Source organism: Toxorhynchites rutilus, chromosome 3, assembly GCF_029784135.1.
Source record: "Toxorhynchites rutilus septentrionalis strain SRP chromosome 3, ASM2978413v1, whole genome shotgun sequence".
Classification (NCBI taxonomy): domain Eukaryota; kingdom Metazoa; phylum Arthropoda; class Insecta; order Diptera; family Culicidae; genus Toxorhynchites; species Toxorhynchites rutilus.
Window position 1 is genome coordinate 122,214,089 of NC_073746.1, and position 26,850 is coordinate 122,240,938.

Consider the following 26,850-nt stretch of genomic DNA (forward strand, 5'->3'; position numbering starts at 1 on the left):
TCCAGATCAACACGGTTCGAGCGGGATTTTGCCTTTTCCTTCACTTTTCCTCCTTTACCATGTCCAGACATGGCTGCTTGGGTTGGTTTGTTGATGGGTTGTGATGCGAACCGATGTGGTGTACGGTTTGAATGAGAATGATCGTTACGGCAGCGGAGCGGGGATTTTTAAGCTGACTGGCTGGCTCGAGAATTACGCATGTGTGAGACTGCGACCAATGTTTCTTTCTTTTTTTCCTTTTTCCTTTCCAATCGTGCTTCATTCTATTTCGCTGCTGCTCTGGTTGCCCGTTTTGGTCGGTACGATTTGAGGAGCACAAAATGGACCAATCAAAAATGGGCACATAGTGCATTTTGGCAATGCTTGATATTTCACAATTATTCAATTATTTATCTCATGAAAAATGAAATGTTATTCGTTATGATAGATGCGTAGATATATTTCCTATCAATTGATGCAAAAACCTTTGCGATCTATTGAGAAATGCTCGAGTTATAAGCGTTCCATATCTTGCATTTTTTCCTTCTTGTTCAGTGCCTAGATTTCCATTTCACCCCCTATATCTTCCGGTTAGACGTAGTCCTACGTCAATATAATTATTTTTTTCGCATGTTAAATATTTTTTAATAAAAGGCTAAGTCAATAGTTTCAATTTTATATGTCGATCATCTAAATCGATTCAGTGATTCAAAAGTTATTAATTTTCATTTGTCAATTTTGGGAAAAAGTGGAAAAATTGATATTTCGGACCACTTAATAACTTATGTGTCGTAAGTGTGTTTAAATGTTTCAACGATCTACACATACATACATACACATACATACGCGTTGTTAATTTTTATAAAAATCAGTATTTCTTCGTTGATATATTGGACATCCACCAAGGCTTGCGGTCTTGTCGTTGATGAAATTTATAAGAAAATACAGTGTATATTTTCCATCCGCCATGCAAGGCTATACAAGTTTTAGATCCCCACACGGCCATGAACCATGTCTGTGGTAACAATAACGAACAGTAACCCATATTTCGTCATAAGCAGACCCGAAAGCGAATGTAAATTGTTGAGAATAGAATGAAAATTTTTATTCGATTTTGTTTTAATACTTAGAAGACAAAGTCCTGACCCTAGCTTAACTATTTTTCAATAAATCTCCTTGCATTTCAGCAAAACAATCTTATCTAGAACAAAAAATAATTATCAGAGACAATTTTCGTTCAAGGTTTTTCGTTACCTGCAGAGAATGCAATTTTTCATTAATTGTGAATAACCGTATCCTCTCTTTCGTCTGCAATGATGTCAGGGCAAAAGTACTTATGTGTATGAGTTCCAAACTTCATACACACCAGATGGGCCAACCAGAAAGACTGCCGGGCCGCAGGTTGAGTATCGCTGGTCTAACGTCATGTGTATTGATATAAACTAAATATAATAACTTTTCTGTATTAAAACTATGGAAAAATGGCAGATGGCGAGTCAAATATCTTTGATGTGATGAATAGAGCCCTTTTATTTTTCAAAAACCTGTGAAATATTATTATATCCAAAGTCTACAACAAAAATAAAAAGTGTTTTACAGATATGTCTGTAAATTCACAAACATATTTGTAAATCTGGCATCTCTGGTGGTCTAAGAATTTATTGCAAGAAATCGCTTGAAAACATGCATGAATTTGCTTGAAAATGAAGTGGATTGAGTCCGCACCACTTAGGTAAATACTACCAATCTAGTCATTTTCGACCGTACACTGAGAGAAATAATTAGTAAATATAACGATTTTTTTGGTAAATACTACCAATCTATAGTCATTTTCGCCCGTACTAATAAACACATATGTCAAGCAGAACCATGATTCGGAAGCCCAATATCGGCTACATTTTCTCGCTGAAAATGCACTATCAAAATTATATCCTTATTATACCTCCGTATTGCCTTATGGGAACAATGAAAATGGTTAATACGCGCTTTTCTCACCAATTTTCAGATATGACAATATCCAAGCTTACTAATGTTATCGAGTAAAATATACTAATCTCTGGTAGGGATGCGGGTTTGTTGACAATATGTACAAAAAATTTGTACATTCTACTAATTTTGCATTACCAAATGTATTTAGTAGTTTTCGACCGAGGATTTTTCTAAGGGTACTAATAAACACATATGTCAAGCAGAACCATGATTCGGAAGCCCAATATCGGCTACATTTTCTCGCCGAAAATGCACGTATCAGAATTATATCCTTATTATACCTCCGTATTGCCTTATGGGAACAATGAAAATGGTTAATACGCGCTTTTCTCACCAATTTTCAGATATGACAATATCCAAGCTTACTAATGTTATCGAGTAAAATATACTAATCTCTGGTAGGGATGCGGGTTTGTTGACAATATGTACAAAAAATTTTTACATTCTACTAATTTTGCATTACCAAATGTATTTAGTAGTTTCCGACCGAGGATTTTTCTAAGGGTGTAATCATAGTGGATCCACGGCGAGATGGAAAATGAAAGGTGGGAAGATTTTTAAATCTGTGACGTCAAAGATTTTGTTTATGTATGTTACTTTTCTTATAATAGTCCACTACATAGGAAAAGTGTTGTTATTAAAAGTAAAAAAAAGCAGATGAAATGAACAAATTAGTATTTTTTCTTAAATCAATGCTAGCGTTCAAAGTCAGAGTTACAAAATCGTTTTTTTTTTCCTTTGGCGGAAAACATTTTACAGCGCATGAGAAAAAATAGCAAGTTTTTTTCCGTGTAAAATGCACTTGAAAAATAAATTGGATAGACTCCATATGACCTAAATTGAGACGAAAAGTTTTCTGCTTCCGTCCTAGTTTTAGACGAATGAAGTGTTCAGCACCCTAATTGTGAAAAAAGGAATTACAATTGCTGACAAGAGATAAACTACCATGAAGATGCTCTAAAATCCAAACATAGTAAAAATTAGAATACTAATTCTGATATAAGAAGAAATAACAAAAATGAAACATTTTGGTTCGTGACATGTTCTGTTTATTTTTCAAATGATGAAAAATAAAAATCGAAGAATATTTTTTGGAAATCTGTAATTATTTTCTGTATATCCTCTTTCAACGTTATTCGTTGACACATTCAAACCAGCAAACATTAAATCGTATAATTTTGCACGTGCTAAGTCTTACAAGAAATCAGAATAAATCATAATCGCATATAATATCAATCGAAGTATGTATCGTGTATATTTGAAATCGCATAAAATGTAAAAACTCGATTTTATATATCATTATCAAATTAAGTCGCAATTCGGTATAATAAACATCAGTTTTATGATGTACATTGTCATAAAATATATTTAGTCCGCATCATATGCGTATATTACGCTGATGCAGTTTGTGTGTCGTATAAACGTATAATTTAAATCGATTCAGTACTGCAGTAAATCGTGTTGTATGATGAAGAAAATCATAAAACAGTAAATCATATTAGATCCTAATAAAGAACATATTACATCATATTGAAATGTCAATGAAATGCTTCAACAATGACAAATGATTTACAAAAATAGACTTCTGAATATCAGCACTCGAAATTGCTGATGTTCGATGAAAGTAACAACGCCAAACATCCCTTCTAATGAAACATGCAGCAAAACGAAGTGAACTATGCCATTGAACGCCAATTTTAGATATATACCACATCGAATTTGGCAAATTGCATCGGATCGCTTTGCAAGATTGCCAGATTGATTTATTATATTCATTATAATAGTAATCAGAATTTAGTTGGATATGATTGAGAAAACAAATTATATAGTGAAAATTGTAATAAAAATAATTTAAAATTGAGATAGTTTCATTGATATTCATTTATTTTCATTATTCCAGTTCAATGATATTATTTTTTTTTTAAATTTTTATTTTATTAGGCTCATTTATCAATTCAGCTGTAACAGAGCCGAATTCATTCGTGTACATTTTTTATCCTAAGATTACTTTTGTCGTATACTGCACTGCTACCTTTTTATGGCGTAAGAGTATCGCGCTATCTATCGATAAACATTTGTTTTTATCTATAACACAGTAGTCGTTTAGACGTAAGAGAATTCCTATTCTATCGATGCACAACACATGTCGCTTTTTCCGGCGTAAGAATGTTGCTATTGTTCGAATGTTCACAGTTGGGCTGTTAACAGCGGGACTGTTGATTTGAGGCTTCCTTTGTTGGGTTATTAATAGTTCCAATAACCGATGCAGCAGACCGAAAATGTGAGCGGTAAGGGACTGGGATTACCTTCACATGATGATTGTTGCGTGGATATAGTAGCTAGAATAACACACAAAGATGGTCAGTTGAGGGGCCCTGAGTTATGAGCTCATGATCGTTCGCTTAGTAGCGGACACGCAACCAATTAGGCTACGAAGACCCCCTTGTTTCTATAATAGGGAAATCAAAGATCCTTTTCTTAAATAATAAAATCGGTAACCAGGAATGACTGATCCTACTGCATAGAATATATTAGGTTATATCATATCGAATCATATGTATGAGTTTTAACTGCTGTTGAATTAAATTTCAGATAGCCGCGCGAGATAGCTGGTGGATGATAATCCACACGACCGGAGTTCGAACCCACATCGGAGCAGTTTTCACTAAACATTAATCTGTGCCATTTTAAACATTCATATTCCACGCCCAACACAAGTCAATAAAACAATTATTATTTCTACAAACATAAATACTCATATATAAAAATGGCGATTCGTGAAGCTATAATAAACATTTCACGAAAATATTCTGCGCCATTTGTTTTTTTTCTATGTCTGTAATAAATCGTATATGAGTATGGCAAACGTCGTATTTTGTGCTTTGACAATTCATGAATATATTCATATTAGATCGCAATTCAATTCAACATAATCGCTATTATAGCCGGTCAAAGTGGCCTCCACTTTTGCATGCATATGCCAGTTAGGCGCATTATATGCCAACCAAATTTTAGGGTATATGATGTTATATATACGCTTGTTATGCGATTTAATGTTTGCTGGGAATTTTGTACCATTTGAGTAACTGACTGTTATGCCTGGTATGTGAACTTCTTATCTTCCTGGCTACTAATACAATCAAAGTTTAACACAAGCAAAACCCTGAATCTTCCCACCTTCTATTTTTCATATATACGACCAATTTTTTGGTAAATATTACCAATCCTCTACACTGAGAGGAAAATTTAGTAAATATGACGAATTTTTTGGTACATGTTACCAATTCTCTAGTCATTTTCTACCCTACTAATCATTGGTACATGTTACAAAAAAAGAATGGTAGGCACATATGTCAAACAAACTACAAATTGTTGGTCCAACATTGGTGCAATCACAGTGAAAATTTTGCTTCATATTTGTGAGAGGTAATCATCAGGGATAATGACAATATTTTTTAATAATTATTTTTAATTTTTTAATTGTATTTGATTGCGTTTAATTCTACATACTTAGAATACATTATAATAACTTATGCTATAAACAACATCAATAATTCTCGTTGGAATCATTCTATAAACTGCGTATAAGAGGCAAATTTTAATCGCAGCTTCAATCACCTCAATTTGATGAGCATTTCCAAAGCAAGTTCCCGAGCAAGTTCCCGTTCCTGCTGCATCGCTCTGATTTGCATTAGCTGATTAGCAGAGTGACGGTAGAATTAGCACGTTTCATCCGTATTTTGTTCTCTCGTGTCCCTATGAAGAAAAGAAATACATATGTTAATGATATTAAATATGCAATAAATTATGTATGCTCACCTTAATTTTTTTTACGGTCGATGATGTGTTGAAGAAAGATTCCAATCTTAGCGACAAACTCGCCGTTACCTTCAATCCCATAGCTTGGATGGTATTTGGTAAACAAGTATTACGAGTCTGGTATCATGACAGCTGTAAAGACAAGGAAAAAGGTCAATAGTGTTGTAATGTATAGAATATAACTGATGTTTATCCTTGGCGGGAATATGAAAATAGTTTCCCGACCGAGGTGACTGATGTAATGATGTAAAAAACGAATACTTATCTCCGATTTGTTTATGATGAATGATTGTACTGCATATAATTTTAAGACCAACTAAAAAAGAAAAAAAATGGTATTAGGTCAATTATGTTAATATGGATCAAAATTTCTTGTGATATTTTCCCCGCCGAAAATATGAAAACAAATTCTCGGGGGAGATGAATACATAATTGAATTCAATAAAAACAAAGTGCTTACCTCCGAATCGCTTCGTCTCCAAAAGGCAAATGGCGATTGCAAAGTGTGCACATCACAGTTGTTAGGTATGACAATAAAAACAAACTTACTAATGGTATGAAGTAAAATATACGAATTCCTGGTAGGAACATTCATTACGTCTCACATCTTTTTTACGCAATTTTAGTAATATTTACAAAAAATGTATATATTTTACCAATGTTTTTGCTACTAAAGATTTGGTAGCTGCTTTTACTAAACTATTTCTCCAGTGTAGTCATTTTCTACCCTACTAATCATTGGTACATCCTACGAAAAAAAATTGGTAGATACAAATGTCCAAATAAAACTATGGTTTGTAAGTCCAATGTTGGCTCGATTTCGGCTTTGGTAATGGCTAATTTGTTGGCCCTCCATTGGTTCAATATAATTTTTATTTAAAATATTTTTATTTTTATTAATATTCTTATTCTATTCTTATTTTTATAAAATATTGAAAAGCTTTTCCTGCATGCTTTTAGCGAGCGAGTTGCGTATCACAGTACTCAAAAGTGTGCTTTTTCGGACACTTGCGAATTTGCCGATCGCAAATTGTATCAATTCGTTATCTTCAAAGATGATTTGACGCCGGAAATCGACACCGCGTCGTACGTACTTGAACGGGACGTCAAAACAGTAAACCTCGATAATGCATGCCGTACGCTCTTCGCTTTCTTTGATGTGGCTCACACTGGTCACGGGTGTCTCTTATTCGAATACGTTGCCAAATATGATAACCGCGTTCAACACATGGAACAGCGGTATTTCTATAAAATAAAACGAATTACGTAACATAGTGCCAAATATTTTAAAAATAATTGAGCATTTACCTATTTTTACTGGAAATCTCAATGGAAGCTGCATAGTGAAAAAATCATTCAGTTCAGTGACATGCGGATTGATCATTGTGGATCAAAATTGGTAGTACTTGTTCTTTAAATTTGATGAGAAATTCTCCACTCAGCCACATGTTAGCTTAGAACCGCTGCATATTAGATGTGATTATTTTCGATTTGCCAATACCTCCCCCCTAGAGTTCGATTTCAGAAAAATATTTCTTCACGGTGGAATCTGTCATGGGCAATACCTTCGAAGAGATCGCAATTTTTTACAGTGGACTGTTGTTTTCTGATCCTATGCTGATGTTGTTGTCCGAGGGGAACATGCCAGTAGGGGCAGTTGACTCGGTTTGGCGCTAGGCTTTTTTTTCTGCCGTGTCGACGATGGATTTGGATCTCTGTGTGATGATGATGGTTTTCGCTGGGTACCGTCGCCAAGTACTGCTGTAGAATTAATGTTGTTGTGACGATGTGTTTGAAATTGTGATACTTTCGCCATAGCATATCGTTCATCAGCTAGTGGAGTTTTTGCTGCAGACAGTATATGGAATAACACCGACAATCTGCGCTGTTGCTGCTGCTTCCATCCGAGTCGATGTTGTCGGACAAGGGTGTCGACTCAAATTCCGAAAAAAAATTCCCTGATATTCCCTGATTTTCCAGTACTTTTCCAGAAAAATTCCAGATATAGACTAGTGATCAAAATTTTTATTTTAGTTCTGTTTTTTAACAGCTAGTAAGTATCTATGAAGGCTAGAACAAGTAAATTTATGAGCGAATATAATCCAATAAATGAGTTTTTTGTATTTTTTTGTTTGAATTATACAAAGACTGAGAAACGGCGTAAAAGATAGAACATGATTTATTCATGCAGTTCATGAAAGATGCTTAAATACTAATACAGCAGAAAATTTTATTTATTTTGATTCGGATGAGTTTTACAAAACAGTTGATTTCAACAAAGCGATTTTTTCTTGCAAACTTTCGGCTTCCTTCTGTGCGTTTTCCAAAATTTTACTCCGTTTGATCTCTAAAGATTTCGCTTCTGCTTCTCGTTGACGTTTCATCATCTTTGACGCATTTGACGCAAGATCTTCTTTCTTACGGCGTTCCTTGTCTTCTATATAAAGGGAGTGAGAATTTCGAACTCGTTGAATTAGCTGGTTCGAAATTTGTATTGATGCTATCTCTCCAGCGTGAAATACAGCGTCATAAATTTGTCGCTTAGCAACAACCGATTCCTCACGCATGTTTTCAAAAAGACATTCAGCGTTAATGGAAAAGCCCCTCTCAAGGTTGGCGTTTCCATGCGAGAGACAGCAGATCATTTTTACGATGGTAAAAAGTTCCATAAACTCATCCCCCGATAGCAATCCCTTCCAGAAATGGTCCAGTCGTTCATTTTTCCGATCATAGTAGGCAAACTTGTTGCTTTTGTTGCTACCAACTAATTTTAAATATTGTTTCAGTGCCAAGTCTGCTGAAGCTCCACTGATACGACCAAAATCCATCAATATAGTTAAAAGCTTTTCGAATCGTTTTCCAGCCAATTTTTGATCGGAATCAATGACTGAAGGGTCAAGAGAGGATGCGGCTTTCGTCACAGGATACGTCAATGGCGATCGCTTCATAAGCTTTAGAATCAGTGCTTTCAAAAATCCTTTGCATTCCAGACGAAATTGCAGAATTTGTTTTTGGGTCAATTTTGACGAGTTTTTTAAAACTTTTCTTGTTTCAAAACCCAATACAATCTCTTTCATTGGTAAATGATTCTTGGCTTCATTGATCTCTTCTATTGTTACCTGAAAGAAATGAAAACAGTAAATTTTATTCAAATAGCAATAAAATTGCTATTGGATCAATCATTTGATAGAATGAATTATCCACAAGAGATTAAATATACCTGAGTGATGTTCTTTAGCTGATCGATCTGCATGAATCTTCCCAATATACTTCTAGCCATTTGACTCAAATTGTTATACAAAAATGGCACCATGGGATTATCCGTTTGGAACTCGCGCAAAAATGGTTCTACTTCAGCGGCAACGGATTTGAAAAAGGTCAACTTAGCCAACAGTAGAGGATCTTTTAGACACTCAACTACATCGACGTACGAATCTGATTTTGGTTCAATTTTGTCATTCTGAACACCCTCAACGAACTTCCTTATATGAGGAGTAATCTCCACAGCTCTTTGTGCTACGTTAATGTTTTCCAACCATCTGTGAGCGCAAAACTTCAGTGGATACACAGCACTTCCCGAATACGATGTGAATAAAGCGCGTCGTGCTGGAACATCTTTGAAGATGTGATAGATGCCTCGCAGGTACTTCGTAACATTCCATCCAGAGCAGCGAACACCTTCCTTGAATGCACCGTGCAAAATATGCAATCCGCAGCTACCTAAATCCAAGAGCCTTTCTTCTCCATGTTCAAAGTCCATTTTCAGCTCGCGTAAAAATGACCAATTCACGTTGGGACCATCCATCGACACCTGAAGAAGCTTGTTTAAAGGGATATTTCCCAGGCCTTCTTTAAAAGCTGCATGTAAATCTGTTGCTCGAGATCGTCCCAAGAACATTGAGGTCATGTAACGAGTTACCACCTCCTTCTTTTCTTCATCCCAAAATCTGACATTTAGATCCATTTGCTGCTTTTTTGTAGTCTTATTTAAGGACTCGTCAAAACCAACGACAATGCAGTTTGTATTATGCAGAGTTTTATCGAGCTCAGATTTATAATAGGGGGCAATGCCAAACAGCATCATGTAGCTCATTTTATCACGGCCTAGTTGAACCTTCTCAGCAATCTGGCTATCATGAAACATTGTTCTCAATACTACCATGTCCTTTTCAGCTGTGCGGAGTGATTTGTGACACATAACTGTTTCCAAACACCACAGGATCTCAGCTTTGATGGTATCGTTTTTCAGCATGAATTTATCGATAGTTTTCGAAGGAGGTAGAATGCTCGCAGAGGAAACTGAAGGAATCGCAACAGTAGGTACTGATTCCACAGGTGGATGATCATTTCTAGCACAACTGAATCCGATATTCTTGGAAGTGCCTGGTTCGAACGTTTGGTGTGAATCACTCATTAGATATTTGAAAATATTTCCGGCTGTGGTTCGTTGACTATGCTTCTTTGATTTCATATGACTTTTGAGAGCCTGTTTGCCCATGTTGCTGAGAACTATTTCACAGGAACATACAGAACAGTATGCGCATCCTAGCTTAGTGTCAATTCGTTTCAACCATGATGAAAACTCCGGGTCATGCAACCAAACGCCTTGGAACGTGGTTTTGCTTGCCATTTCGAACTAAGTTCTACTGGATTTCCTATGATAAAGATAATAATTATCAGTAAAAAAGGTCACTGTAAATTGTCAGTACACTACACCTTCGCTTCAGTTGATAGTCGGGGAAGAATGCCAGACAACCTTATGATTTTATCGTACCTCTCTGCTAAAATAATGAATAAATTATTTTACTGTATTCACCGATTATAAAATTGGCTCACCCACCTCAACTTTAACACAAAGCGAGCATCAACAATCACTTCCATTAAATGAAATTCAAACTTAAATTTTTGCAGTTCTGTTTCTGCCTACGAGCACCAACAGTCGCTTCCGTTGAACGAAATTCAAACTTAAATTCTTGCAGTTCTATTTCTTCTTACGCAAACACATCTTTCAAATGGTCGAAAAAACAGCCCCGTGACATCGCCTATCTTACTGGCTGTGCTCGGAAAGCGCAAATATATCAGCTGTCAGTTGCATTCAACAATTGTCAAACTGGTGCTCGAGATGATGGTATCTGATAAATAACGGCTTAACACGGAGTTGGCAAAAACTGCACGAAAGTAAAAGACTTCTACTTTCGCGCCATTTTCACAGACAAAAACAAACAACATACACTGAAGTAAATGTACACATAAAACCTGGAAGGCTAAAAACTTTTATATTTTATATCCAACGAATTTCATTTTTCCCTGATTGTGGTAAAATTCCCTGATTTTCCCTGATTTTCCCTGACCATATTTGAATTCCCTGATATTCCCTGATTTTCAAGGATTTTCAAGGTAGTCGACACCCTGTGTCCGAATCGGTAGCTGTTGATTGCTCGGTGTAAAACGGTTGTTGCTGGTTTCCTCGCTGCTGACGGCACGATTGGCCCAACTGATATCCATCGTTTCCTGGAACAACAAATGGATCGAGAGGCGATCCATTGCTGCTGTTGGTTGCGATCTGTGGATAATAGAATAAGGGGGAAAATCAAACAATAATCGGATCATCAATCCATTGTGCACGGCTACATCCGCCGTTTTTGGCATCTGATGTATCTAAACACTTACGGCTGCGTGAAACCGTTGCTATGGATTTCTACGATTTTAAGCTGAAAAAAGAAAATATTTAGGTAAAAGGAATCATAATACAACCAAATGTTTACCTCCGTATCGCTTCGCTTCCATTAGAGAAATGGCAGTTGCATACACACAGTTGCCAGAAATGAAAATACTCTAGGTTACACATGCTATGAAGTAAAATGTACGAATCATTGGTAGGGGTGTACATTGCATCTGACATCAGTTTAACAAAGTTTTTGTAATATTTACAAAAAAATTGTACATTTTACAAATGTTTCGACAACTAAAGATTTGGTAGCTGCATTTACTAAAGTTTTTCTCCAGTGTAGCAGACATTTTATTTTTTATTTTATTTTACAAACATCAACAGGCTTAACATGTTGCTGAATTTATCTTTCCGCAGCAGGGATGCCAGATTTAAAAAAATACTTATTATATCTCAATTTTGAAAAATATTCACAGGGTGACGACATTTAATTGTGTGAAGACGTTTCAAAGTAGGGTAAAGTGCACTACACATACAGCGTCCCGTAATCGTGAAGTCAACGTAAAGGAATGAAATGTCAAATATTCTCCAATGGATATCGTATGGTAGCATTCACATACACCATCACCGGCAACATTGACGTCGGCAAAATAAGTCCAAGAGAATAGTTGATGAGACGGTGACGCTATATGTGTAGCGCACTTAAAGGGGATTAACTGCAGTCCCGCCGGCACGTGACAGACTATATTATCCTGAGACGAGACATGACAATAGAGGGCCGATTTCGGACCACTTTTTCTGTCAAGCTACCACTTGCAATTCGGCTCCTGATTGGTTGATGAGGAAAATAATTGACAAAAATAAATATATTCAAAAATGGAATTTCCAACATTTTTACAGTGTTGCCAAATATATTCAAAATTAAATAATAGTTGCATTCACATTTCAATTTAGCGAAAATTTCTATTATCGTTTCTTTGTATATTTTCTATTTCTATTTTACCTTTTGTGATTCTCCTGTCATCTAGCATAGCATAATAGCAGCGGCCTAGCAGAGAAGAGCATTAAATTATTTTCCAACCGTAAAGCAGTTAGCAATCAAATTAGGATCAAATAACAAATAACAACCAAGGCAGCAAAAAATAATATTTGAAATCATGTTGGAACTTGAATAAAAATATAATCATACGTATGTCTATTCAGGCTCCAACATGATCATTTATATTTACCCTGAATATGTTATAATTTGGGAATACTACTTTGATTAAAAACTTCCCGGGATCACGTGTGGCGCTCTCAGTCACCCGTTTTTATTTTTATTTTTTTTGTAGGTTGGCACATCTGTCATTTACATTTTATAAAATTTCCAGTGTGATAGTTTTACATTTCTAAAAGTTACGCTGTATTGAGTACATTTGCTATCGTGCGCGTCTCGATTTTGTACAATTTGCAAAATAGAATTGAATTTGCAACAACATTGTTATTCGGGAACATTTGGCTAAAAACGAAACGAAACCATTCAGCAACCACCGAATTCATATGATTTGGCTCCCTATGACTTTTTCCTATTCGAACGACTCAAGAAACACGCTTCAGCACCCGAGATGAGATCATGGATAAATCGAAGATGACGCTGATGGCCATACTGCAAATCGAATATAATAAATGTTTCGAGGATTGGATCAAGCGCTGACATAAGTGTGTTGCAGTCGATGGAGAATACTGGGGACAATATCGATATTGATGTATAATCTTGTATTTTTCATTTCATGAATAAAATGTATTTTTCATTTCATGAATAAATTTCCGTAAGTTTAACGATTATTTTGTCAATAGTGTTTCATTGATCAATCAGTCCATTGAATTGGTTGATGAACCTGATGAAATAAAACAGCCGGTTAACAGTAGTTGTAGATTTGAAAGTTTTCACATCTTGCTGGACCTGGAATGTCATCGATCACATCTTGCTGGACCTTATTAATAAATCTTTGCTAACTGGGCATGTGCCTAAGGTGTGGAAGGAATCTTTAATAGTTCCAATTCAAAAGGTTGCTGGAACGATTAAAGCCGAAGAGTTTCGTCCCATCAATATGTTGCACACGCTAGAGAAAATATTAGAAGTAGTCGTTAAAGGCCAGCTGCTGGAATATTTAAATTGCAATGCTTTGCTAATACCAGAACAATCGGGATATCGGGAAGGTCATTCCTGTGAAACCGCATTGAACTTGGTATTAGCAAAATGGAAAGAGAAACTAGAGTGCAAAGAGAATATCATTGCTGTTTTTTTGGATCTAAAACGCGCTTTCGAAACAATTTCTAGGCCCTTGTTGTTGAACACGATTAAGCGCTTTGGATTTACGAGTACTGCATATAAATGGTTCGAAAGCTATTTAAATGATAGAACTCAACGGACTATTTTTAATGATACAATTTCGAATCCCCTAGGGAATAATCTTGGAGTACCTCAGGGAAGTGTATTAGGGCCCCTTTTATTTATTATGTATATCAATGACATGGGAAGAGTTTTACGATTTTGTGATATCAATCTTTTTGCAGATGATACTGTGTTATTCATTGCAGCTAATGATTTAGATCAGGTCGTTTTACATTTGAATGGAGATTTACATTCTTTAAGTAGATGGTTGAAGTATAAGCAATTGAAATTGAACATAAGTAAAACTAAATATATGGTAATCTCGCGAAATCGTTTAAATGAAAACGTCTCCATCGTTATTGATAATGAGACTATTGATCGAGTTCGGGACATTAAATATCTTGGCGTGATTATTGATGACAAACTCAAGTTCAACACTCACATTGACAATGTCATCAAGAAAATTGCCAAGAAGTATGGAATCTTATGTCGATTGAAAAACGATTTAACTATTTGCAGCAAAATACAGCTATACAAATCAATCATCTCTCCTCATTTAGACTTTTGCTCTTCCATTTTATTTTTAGCCAATGACACACAAATATCGAGATTACAGCGCTTGCAAAACAAAATAATGCGGTTGATACTAAAATGTAACAGATTCACTTCCTCATCTTTAATGTTGGACGCTCTGCAATGGTTATCCGTGAAGCAAAGGATTGTTTATTTAACTATGGTGTTCATTTTCAAAGTAGTTAAAGGTTTACTGCCTCGATATTTGTGTGATCGAGTTGAAAGAGGAATTGACTTTCATAGTTATAACACTAGAAACGCGAATGAAATAAGAACACCTAATTTCTTGTCATGTGCTTCACAAAATTCGTTGTACTTCAAAGGAATAAATGTGTTCAACTCGATGCCAAGACATATTAAATGCGCAACAACACTTACAGAATTTAAGAGGCACTGTATTTCACATGTAAAAGCTGTGTTCTCTTAACAGCTGAACGAGTTTTTGTTTATTTTTATGACGAAGATCTTTACTGACGAAGTTTTATACGAACGGATAATTTAATGTGGACAATTTTTTTGCAGTTTGTTTTCAATATTTTCAATGAATCTGACGAAGTTTTTGAACGGATTATATTATGTAGATTATTTAATTTTTTTTTAAATCATCTTTTTTAAATTTGTATTGATCTCTATTATGTCTGTCATGATCTTGGTGATGATGGACTATTTTTATTTTTATTTTGTCGTTCTTATAGTTGTATTAGTTTAAAAAAAATAAATAAAAGTAGTCTACAAAAGTTTGAGCGTCGCGCGCGAGACACAGATATAAAGGATATTAAATTGAAAGTTTTTTTTAAGTGCCGGTCTAGGAATTTTTCGTAAAGGAAATTTTCTCGATTTCTCTGAATGAGGGTATTCAAAGTCAATCTAAAACAAGGCTGGCGGTTGGACTTGTGCTCTGGTGGACCACTTGGCTGCAAGGGCCTCGTCGGGACCGTATCGGCTCTGTGGCGGACATGACTGAGTATTGGCTTTTTTGGACATTGCAATTTTTTGAACTTATATCTGTAAATAAAATCAGTTCGTTTTTCATGTTTGCTAAACTGATTTCAATGTTGAAAAAAAAATAAATTATCTTTTAGATAACTCGTCTTGCTCGAACCTCTGTAGGGGAAGGAGGCGGGACCATCATCATCATCATCATCAAGATAGTATATAATTTCATCAATATTTCAATCAATATTTCAGTGAACGATATCAGGGTTGAATTATAAGGCCTTATTCCCGTATACACTTCACGGTGAAAACGTAATGAAGGATATATGCGATGATAGCGATACGGTGTCGACATCTGGATATGAAATTAATTTTTAACAAGGCTTTCTGCTGTATAAGATTACCCGGCCCCAAGGCAGTTTTGAATTGCTAAAATCTGAATGAAAATTTTAACTAGGCGTTATTTATTGACTTGAAGCACGTCTTTCTTACCCTAAGTCACCTATTTTCTCTACACTTTCCGATATTCTCACTAAAACTTATCATTATAATATAAAATTATCTCCAGATACAATTTTTGTGAGAAAGATTATTTTACCAAATGAAGAAAACAAAGTTTTCCATTCACATTGAACACTAATTTAAGGGGGGTCTTCGTAGCCACTTGGTTACGCGTTCGCTTACCAAGCGATCGATCGTGAGTTCAAACTCAGGGCCCTCAATTGATCATCTTTGTGTTGTTATAGAATAACTACGTCCACGCAACCATCATCAGCGATGGAAATCGATCCACGAAATAAGATCAATTCATCCATACAACTGCTCTGCTCTGCAAGACACATAGGGCTGCTGTTCTATAGATAACTCAACAATGATCAATATCAACTGTCTCCGCTGTCCGGTCTGCTGAACAATGGATGAACAGAAAGAATACCCTTACGCCTAAATGGCTACTACTGTGCAATTTACCATAATGTAATGGAACAGAAAACTTAACGCCTAAATGGCTACTACTAACGACTGTGTAATTTACAATTTATAGAAACATAAACATATGTACATGTACACGATTAAAAAACCCGGCTCTGTTACAGCCAAAATGCTAATGAGCCTAATAAATAAATAAATGAGATAAAAAAAACACTAATTTGATACGGATAAGTTAATTATCATTCATAATTTCTATTTAAAAAGTACATTCTGCCTGAAAACCCATCATTAACTTTGCCGCTTCACTAAAGTGCGCTACACATACACCGTCCCGTCACCGTGAAGTCAACGTAAAGGAATGAAATGTCAAATATTCTCCCAAGGAAATCGTATGGTAGCATTCAAATACATAATCACCGGCAACTTTGACGTCGGCAAAATAAAGGCCCATTTATACGTTGCTAGTAGCTGACTTGACAATGAGCAGCTACTGACCCGGTGGACTCGCTTGACAATTGGTTGACTCGCCTTGTCCGTTCACATAGTGTGAGCTGCTGGCGAGAAACTAGATACTACGGCACGGGTTTACCTGGGATGCCAGGCGATTTTTCAAATGTCCATCAAATAGTCAGAAACAGCAATCAGGTCCGAATTTGTCAAATGATTGGTCCGAAATCGACTTCTTTATTGGTAGTTTTCATCTTAGGTTTTCAGTTGAATGTATCATTACACAATTTTATAGAGATTACAGAGCAGTGTTGAGAATAACACCTGAACAAGTGGAAAAACTGTTGAATTTAATTGCTCCACAAATACAACGCCAAGATACACTCATGAAGGATGCTGTACCTGCAAGAGTGATAATATAAATGACATTAATATGCCTTTCTTCTGGAATATTGTTCAGATTGTTGTCGATATTTTTTAGAATCTCGAAAGCATCCATAGCTAAGATAATTCCGGAAGTATGTGATGCTTTAAATGATAGTCTAGAAGACTTTTTAAAATTTTATTCACACGCGTCAAAAATTAAAATAATGAATGAAAATGTACTTTTTTAAATCGAATATGTATTCTGTTTCTTAGAACCTTACTTTTTTTCGCAAGTTGTGAGTGAATTTTGAATGAAAATTGTGCCTGATAATGATTCTATATTAGACATTCTCCAGAAAACTATCTCAAAAAGAAAGCGTGCCCCGCCAGCGTGCAAAACGGAATAACAATGATTTCGTTAAGAAACTATGAGGGTTTTATTTGTTTTTCCAATAATTTTCAAGTCTATAAATATCTTCGCATATTTTCAAATATCTTAAAAATAGAGACATTTCTTTACATTTGGCATCCCTGATTCGAACGCTAAATTCTGTTTTTGACGTTTTGAAGCATGCGAGTGCGAGTAAATTCAAAAAACTTTGAAGTAGCTCGCACGCCGGATCACACATGACAATAACTGGCATGATGTGTTCACACGGTGTGAGTAGCTGCACTGCAGTAACTGACTAGACCGACTCGTATGCTTGCTCGCACCGTCTGAACCCGGCTTAAGTCTAAAAGAATAGTTGACGAGACGGTGACGGGACGCGCACTTAATTCGTAAAACGAAGTTCAATGACAATCATCAATCAACAATCATCAATCATCAACCGTGAAGTGTATATGTAAGCAGGGATGCCAGGTGGTTTTTTCAAATGTCTTCACATCGTACGAAAAAATGTCTTCAAATGTCTTCACAATAATATTGAAGGATAATAAACATTCATAATTTGCAAACTAAATTTCATGAGTTTAGAAATGATAATTGGCAATGATGTCCCGTTAATTGAATGAATATCGCGAGCGAGCGAATGATGTGCGATTCACATAGAACGTTACGGAAAAGAACGTCAACGTCTTCACCAATTCACACATGCAGTCAATGCTCACACCAGCACCGTCACGTCAAATGTCAAATGAATGATTTATTAAATGTTATTCATGGTGTCGCCATCTACAACAGTTTTAACTTGCAATGACCTCTTTCGAATCAGCATACCTAGAATCAGTTCTAAATATGGAGAAAATCAATGAAAATCATTGAATTATGTTATTTGAATGCTTAAACCCCGTAGTCCCGACCCTTATTCAACAATAATAATATATAGACTATTTTTCTCGGCTAGTCGCGAATGATTTTGACTCCGAAGTTTGGAATCAAGAGATATGTTGGCATAAAAAATACAACCGAAATCAAAACAAAAGCCGAGACACAAAATCCAGACAAAAACCAAATGAGCCGTCCGTCTCCGTCAATTATCCTTTTCTACAAATCCTGCCGGTCGTTTTCGTTGAACGTGTGCTGACGGGTCGTTACGTTTCCGGTGTATGTGAATGTTTCCACAAGAAATGCATGGTAGAATAACTGACGTGACGGAACGTGGACGTGACGTGGATGTTGTATGTGAATCGCACTTGACACTGAAACAACAGCCCTTTTCTTTTGATAATATTTTCGGCCAATGGCTATAATTTTAATGGAATAATATCTCTCAAAAATTCACGTACGCCATCATACTGAAATGTCTTCCCTTATTTCATAATGTCTTCGAAATGTCTTCACAAAAACAAATGTCTTCACAGTAAGTCAAATGTCTTCAAAATGAAGACATGCCTTCTTCCATGAGTAGCGAATCACTCTTCCCCACACTTGGGTTATTGGAGTATAAACTGAAAATAAAAAGTGGAAACCAATTTGTCCTGACCACAAATTTCTACGAGTAATATGATTGTTTCCGTTCCTCTTATAGGATGACGATTTCATAATCAGCACAACAGCAAACAGCGACTCCACGGGTAGTGGCGCGGCTAGCGGTAGCGCTAGTGGATATTCTAGAGCGAATGGTACCGCCAATGGGTACGGCAGGTATGCCACATTGGCCAGCGGCAGCAAACGCAGCAGCGGCAGTGCAGCCAACAGCAGCGATCGTTCAAATCTCGTCAACAACGAGAACAATCAGAACAACATCAATACCGTACTTCGGCGAACAAGTAAGTAGTCCATATTCCGAGGTGTCGGATATGCGAAATTCCGAGGCTGAGAATTGAGCATCAGATCCACGGAACCACTAATGATCATCAGTATATCTTCTAATTGTTTACTTTTTCGTAATTTTTTTCTAATCACCTCTCAAACGCTTGCCATGTGGAACATAAACGATACGTCACACTTTTTATAACAGAGAATATCATAACACATGATGAGTACCACAGGTTCTGTGATAAAGCACTCGAAAGTAAATATTTCTCGTAACGTAGTATATTTGCACAGTTTGTTTTTTGCACCTAGCTGATTTATTATGTACATCGTAGCGGGGAGTTTTTTTTCTCTTTAATTTTTATTTTTTGTTTATCATCCAAAACTCTTGCTTTTGTATATCGGAAATGCCATCGTTTTCAGCCACTGCTCCATATCAGATGGTGTTATGATTGTTTTGCCACACTTCTTCAATTTACGCTTTGATAATTCCTCAATACTTTTCGATGGGAAAATCTGGATAATTTGGCGGATTCATACCATTTTCAATAAAATTATCTGCTTATACCATTCTACGACATCACGGCTGTAATGGCAGCTGACTGAGTCGGGCCAGACCTTCACGGAACCTTCATGTGATCGAATGAACGACAAAATAATTATATGAAAACACTTCTCCCTACAAAGTTCCATTAATCCATTCATAGTTGCTCCAGTGATGAAAACTTTAGTAGTTTTCTTGCCAAATCACCAACTTGCTAGTGGATCTATCTACGAAGACAAATTTGAAATTACCCAAAATCCCCATAAGTTTAGCAAGGTAATATTTTGAGTCGGGTTTCCAAAATCCATTTTTACATATGTTTCTTCGTCCATCAATATACATCCGTTGTACTTGGTCAGTGCTTAGTCGTAAACTTTCCTTGCACAGTTTTTGGCAACCAAGCTCTGTTGGATCTTCGACAACTTTTCAACGCTTGTATCAATCTATATATATATATATATATATATATATATATATATATATATATATATATATATATATATATATATATATATATATATATATATATATATATATATATATATATATATATATATATATATATATATATATATATATATATATATATATATATATAAATGGATTTCTGTCTGTCTGTCTGTCTGATTCTTATGGACTCGGAAACTACTGAACCGATCAACATGAAAATTGGTTTGTAGGGGTTTTAGGGGCCGGTGAAGGTTTTCGTGATAGTTTGAGACCCCTCCCACTCTCTAAGGAAGGGCTGTCATACAAATTAAATACAAATTTCTACATTACTCGGGAATCAATCAAGCAAATGAAACGAAATTTGGTATATTGAGGTTTCAGAGTGCAATAAGTGTTTTTATGGTGGTTAAATACTCCTCCCCCCTTTCTTAGGGGTGGCAGCCATATAAATGAAACAAAAATTTCTGCATTACACGAGAATTAATCAAACAAATGGAACTAAATTAGGCGGTTTTAGGGTGCAATAAATGATTCTATGGTGGTTAGATACTCCTCCCCCTCTCTTAGGTGGGGTTACCAAGAAAATGAACATTAAAAATGTCGTACAAATGAAAGACAAATTTCTGCGTAATTCTAAAACTGATCAAGCAAATGGAGCCAAATTTGTCATGTTTTAGGGGACGTTTCCATGGTGGATAGACACTCTTTCCCTCTCTCTGATGGGAGGGGACTGCCATGCAAATGAAGCATTCATTTCTGCATTTTTCAAGAACTAATCAAGCAAACTGAACCAAATTTGGCATGTGGAGGTTCCAGGGGGCAAGAAACATTTCTAAAGTGGTTCAACAGTCCTCTGTCATAGAAATGAAACACAAATTTCTGCATAACTCGAGAGTTAATCAAGCAAATGGAAACAAATTGCATATGAATAAATATGTTTTAGGGTACAATAAATGTTTCTATGGTGGTTAAACACTCCACCTCCTTCTCTAACGGGGGGCTGCCATACAAATGAAACACAAATTACAAGGGAGCACACAAATACAAACTTCTGCATAACTCGAGAACTAATCAAGCACAATTTGGGATGTGAGGGTTTTGGGTATGAGAAATGTTTCTATGATGGTATGACACCCCTCCCTTCTCTGGAATGGAGAGGGTATCCCATTCAAATGTTACAAATATTTAACCCAAAAATATTCAAACCAAACATAACAATTGAAAATTTTCGGAAAACTCTGAAGGAAAAAGGGATAATTCGGAAAATTAACTTCCCATATGTTCTACAATTACATAGTGATAAGTGCTGTTAGTCCATTTGATGTTTGCGCTAGCGAAATTGATCTTTGTTCGAAACTGGAAAGAGATTTTAATGTGATGAAACGCACTCGTATATCTTCTTATATCTACATCAAAGAAAGGATCGCCGGATGTCGGAAAACAAATTTTAGGCGGAACGAAGTTTGACGGGTCAGCTAGTCCTTATATAATTTTCAACACTAAGGCTAAGGGCGAGATGACACTGGATCGGAGTACACACGAAAACTTGATTGTGCGATAACTGACGAAGAGAAACAAACAATTTTGTTCGATAGAAGCTGGCGAATTCGAACGAAGCAAGTGGGAACCAATGTAACCACACCAATACAATTCTATGTGGTTGTTTACTTCAATCGAGCAGTCGAGCAGTAAGATTGAGTTTTTACTTACTTTTCGAAAATGGAGCTGATTTCGTATGAGTAAAACAGAATTTATCAAGTATTTACTTCGTAATTGTCAAGTGTGGTCACGAGCATACTTTGGATCTGAAAAGCACTTTCATTCGTTTTGATGTCATATCCGATTTATGTTTAATGGTGCTATTTTGTGCATAAAGTTAAACAAGTCCACAATCCGCATTGATGGCATTGAGCTTTGTTTACTAGTTTAGGGAAGCGTCAAAAAATTTATTGATTTTCAGGTGGAATGAACACGTTCTCAAAATTTCAATTATGAATGAAAATTAACCTTTCCGTACCAAATTAGCATTCTGTTTGAATGAAAAACAATTTTTTTGCAGGTGGTGAAAAAATCTTGTACGGAAATTGTTTTTGAAGACAACTTTATAATGAAAAGTTTCAGTAACTATGTTAAAAATGTATAGACAAAGGGTTGAATAAAAGTCGGAAATAAGTGTTTTAAGTAATTAAATAACATGATGTAAAAATTTTCATTCCAGTTTTAACATTTGAAAACCAGGTATCGTGTCTTCTAATCAGACACAGATATTACACTAATGAGATTGGGACTCAAACTATGGTCCGTAATTGAAAGTAGCCACCAGAAGTCGACACTATTCCTTTGTCATCGCGAATACACACTTTGTCAAAAAAAAAACGTTTTGGATACAAACCTAAACAAACCGTTGACAGATGTTTGACAAAGTTAAAAACTATGTTCGAATTCGAACATGCGTGAAAATGAAATTTGTAAAGTAAGCTTTTTTTATACGGATTCAAGTAAATACTAGGAAAGTTTACTTTACTTGGAGATGGGCAGAATAAGTAAATACTTTTTTTTTATTCATACGGTCTATTGAACGAAAACAGCATGAACGAATCTCGGAAGCCTGCATTCAGGCACTTTCATTACTGTCAATAATTTCAGGTAATTATCACGAAAGTTGAGTTGATCTTTATCGCTTGCAGTGAATTTTGTATTGAAAACGTGTTTGATTCTCATATTCAGAAAAAAAAATAAAGGACCAAGAATCCGGAAAAGGCAACATTCGTTTTTGTTGAGCGGCGTTTAGCGTTAGACGGCGTTGAGCACCGTTTTCGTTTCTGTTTCTGTTTCTTTTTTTATAATGTATTATAATGACTTTCAACACTTTTTGGCTGGTTCATTACTTTTATTTTTGTAAGAATTTCGGAAATTGAACTTGTGACCTTTAGCGTAAGAGATCCGTTTCCGCTTTCCATGCTATTATACTACCGCCATTTCGCTCTAACATGATCTTAGTTTCTAAAAATTCCTTTGTCTAACTCCATTTCACTAATTCCATTTTCGGTCTTTCATCCAATACCCATATCGCAGGGGTTTTTTATCATTGCTGGTCATTTAGAGCCAGTATCACTAAACTGGGGATCAAAACAAGCTTATGTTCGTTTTCCGCTCGTCTGTTATTGTCACACATTGCCCATATAATTGGAGGTGTATGCCATTTCCGGTCAACCGGGAGTAGATTTATGAAACATAGCATGAGTTATACTATACATTCCATTGCCGAAGTCACCAAAAACAATAATTTTGTGTGATGAATGGCCATCCCTTACCATTAGTCGCTTTCACTCTCAATTGGTTGATGCTTTGATTTTCACTAACACGCAGTGATCTTCAATTTCGACGATACGAACATTATGACGAAAATGAGGATACAAATGAAAAATGAACTTAATGGCAAGCTAATGTTGATGTTCATTCCACTGGTGTTCATTGATAGTGTGGTTTCATATTTATCGACTCTCGCTTGAGCAGCAGGTTATCAATACAATCCAAGCCTGGACTTTGGAAAGGGAACCTGAAGTCCTTAATAAACGTCGATCTTTCTGGTAATCCGTTTCTGCCAACAGCTAAAATTGAATTGTGGTTCGCTGTAAAAGCTACAATCAACAGTGTTGTGGAGAAAAATCAAGTTTCTGAGAATAATATGTTGATTTTTAGACGAAAATTTAAAGAGTACTCCATAGCATTTTTTCGAAAAATCAAGGAACGATCATCTTTGTTGTATCCCATTACACGATATATTTTTTGTATCGATCCAGCGGTTATTGCATACTATCCGATATTGCAAAAATGCGTATGAATTTCGCTCTTGAACATTTCGTGGATAAAAATAGAATCAGTGGTACCGTGGCGGACAAAAGTAAGCAGGAATTCGCCGAGTTTTGTAATACTTTGGGTTCGTGCGATACGCTAAAAACAGGAAGTGGGTTATATCTATGGTATAACCGCAAGGGTGACGTAGGACTATCGTTGATTTAGAGATCATTTGTTTGAAGTTGAATCTAAATCCATTCTGAATGAATGAATATTTGGGGGACTTCGAAAACGAGAGCGTTACGTTGGAGGCACAAGGTTTTATGCATCTAATATTGGATACGGAAATATCCTACTGATGGGAAACAATAATCTTCAGAAGCTATTAGCTGTTAATTGCGATTGATTGAAAATCACAAAACCAAATGTATTTGGTCACAGTGTTACATGGATAGAAAACATTCAAATAAACTTTTTCACATGAATGTAATTTTAAATTCCCAGAGGAACTGGCAGATTATTTTCAGTAACGATTAGATATTACCACATTTTCCTCGATACTGGAAGCCCACCAGTGGTTAATGCTAACTCGATAACCATCAGTTAATAGCACTTGATTGAGACATATTTGGTCACAGTGTTACATGGATAGAAAACATTCAAATAAACTCTTTCACATGAATGTATTTTTAAATTCCCAGAGGAACTGGCAGATTATTTTCCGGATCTTTCTCAATGCTGAATGGCATCCAAACGGAAAGAATTCCGTGCGTGTATGTGTGTATGTAGCGGCTACTTCGATGGTCACCTTCTCTTCTCCTGAAGGATCGGCTTCTCTGTGCTCCCTCACAGTTTCAAACAAACTGCTTGCGTTTCAGGGCAGATCTCGATCCTTCGCCGTCGAGGACCCTCAGCAACGATGTTGTCTTGTCGATGTCCTCACGAAAAATGAATGCATCTCACTTTTTTTTTTCACTTAAATTCTTTTTATTTCTTAATTTGGTATACATTATAATAAAGTACTACATATCAAGTGATCAACCTAGGGTTCTACATCTTTAAGTTGCAATGTCAAGTTTTGTAATGATTTGTATCATACACATTATTCGATTGTTTCATATTCCTATTGTAAAATCATGCCTAAACTTTTCTAGTTTTTTGTTACCTTTTTTTTACCTAAATCTAACTTATAAGATACCCTACCCAAATTATTTACATTATCCCAACTTACACTACTTATCTAACTGGAAATAAATATATCTACCCAAACCCAAAGCCGTTACCTTGAAAGGTAACGACTATGAACTCAGGTAGCATACTCATACAGATTTTGTATTATTCCGTGTGTTGAGAGAGCGCAACTCTGTTCAAATTCATACAACTGTTATTGATAATTTCATCCAAGGTTTTAATCCCGGCCAGCTGATGTATCTCCGAATTTCGCGTTCTGGGTGGAGAGTTTAGAATCATACGAAGAATTTTGTTTTGTATGCGTTGAAGTTTTAATTTGTGAGTTGGAGCACAGCACTCCCAAATGGGCATCGCATATGCGATAACTGGAAATATTATTTGTTTGTATACTGCAAGTTTATTCGTTAGAGATAATCGAGAGTATCTATTGATCAGGGGATACAATGACCTGATTAAAATGTTGCATCTTGTGTCTGTTTTGTCAATGTGTGCTCTGAAGGTAAGCTTTCGATCGAAAGTTAGACCCAGATACACTACTTCTCAAGACCATTCAATACTATTGCCATTAAGACTGACTGTCATATTTTGAGGAGGAACAAGCTTTGGAGTGTTCTTGTGGGGAAACAATATAACTTGTGTCTTTGCGGCATTTATGCATATTTTCCAATTATTGAAATATCCAGACAAAGCGTCTAACCCTCTTTGAAGTTTAGATCTTAGTTCTGTGATACTTCTGCCCTTGTAAATGATGGCAGTGTCATCTGCAAATAGTGACAGTTTCCCATCAGATGGGAGTGCGGGAATATCTGAAGTGTAGATATTGAAAAGAATTGGTCCCAAGATGGATCCTTGAGGAACACCTGCATTCACAATGAATTTCTCCGATGAAAAATTGTTTATAGAAACATTGAACGCTCTATCAGAAAGATAATTTTTGATAATTTTTATCAAGTATGTAGGAAAATCAAAGTTCTGAAGCTTGTAAATGAGACCATTATGCCAAACATTATCAAATGCTTTTTCAACATCAATAAGTGCCATGGCAGATGATTTTGAAACTGACTTGTTTCGTCTGATTATATTGTATACTCTACGAAGCTGGTGAATGATAGAGTGGCCTTTTCGGAATCCAAACTGCTCATCCAAAAATATATTGTGCTCATCTGCAAAAGCAAGAATGCGCTTTAATATAATTTTTTCGAATACTTTCGAAATGCTGGGAGAAGGCTAATTGGTCGATAGCTCTTTGAAGAAGAAGGATCTTTTCCGGGTTTTAGAATCGGGATCACTTTTGCCAACTTCCAACTCGAGGGGAAGTAGCCAAGTGATAGACATCTTTTGAAGACAGAAGTCATAATTTCATATAAGTTGTTACTAAGATGTTTCAACTCAATGTTAAATATACTATCGAAGCCGGGGGCCCTCATATTCTTCAACGAGCGTATAACCGAGATAACCTCTGCAGTCGAGATGATTTCATTCTCTTGAGGTACAGAATGAATATTGTCAATAGCCCTTACAGTATCATTCGCCGAAGCTTCAAATGGACTTGTAATATTCTGGCCAAGATTGTGTGAACTAGCGAAATG

The 26,850-nt window shown here is 35.9% G+C and overlaps 2 protein-coding genes across 3 annotated transcripts in view; one reads left to right on the forward strand and one right to left on the reverse strand.

The window, feature by feature from the left end:
- Nucleotides 1-26,850, forward strand: part of LOC129779968 (protein spire) — a 434,695-nt gene that overhangs the window by 396,581 nt on the left and 11,264 nt on the right. For both annotated transcript variants that reach the window (XM_055787780.1, XM_055787781.1), the window contains 2 exons: nt 19,052-19,292; nt 19,484-19,537. In XM_055787780.1, coding sequence (XP_055643755.1) covers nt 19,052-19,292; nt 19,484-19,537 — 295 coding nt within the window. The remainder of the gene's footprint in view (nt 1-19,051; nt 19,293-19,483; nt 19,538-26,850) is intronic.
- LOC129779969 (uncharacterized) lies at nt 7,717-11,500 on the reverse strand. Its single transcript, XM_055787782.1, has 4 exons — nt 11,458-11,500; nt 10,504-11,350; nt 9,008-10,442; nt 7,717-8,906 (listed from the first exon to the last, which is right to left on the reverse strand). Exons 3-4 carry the CDS (start codon nt 10,415-10,417, stop codon nt 8,043-8,045), a joined length of 2,274 nt encoding a protein of 757 aa, XP_055643757.1. The 5' UTR covers nt 10,418-10,442; nt 10,504-11,350; nt 11,458-11,500; the 3' UTR covers nt 7,717-8,042.

Excerpts from the sequence above, each read along its gene's own strand:
- LOC129779969 (XM_055787782.1), bottom strand. The coding sequence starts at position 10,417 with ATGGCAAGCAAAACCACGTTCCAAGGCGTTTGGTTGCATGACCCGGAG. Across the intron at positions 8,907-9,007 it reads AGCTAAAGAACATCACTCAG|GTAACAATAGAAGAGATCAA; the intron begins GTATATTTAATC and ends CATTTCTTTCAG.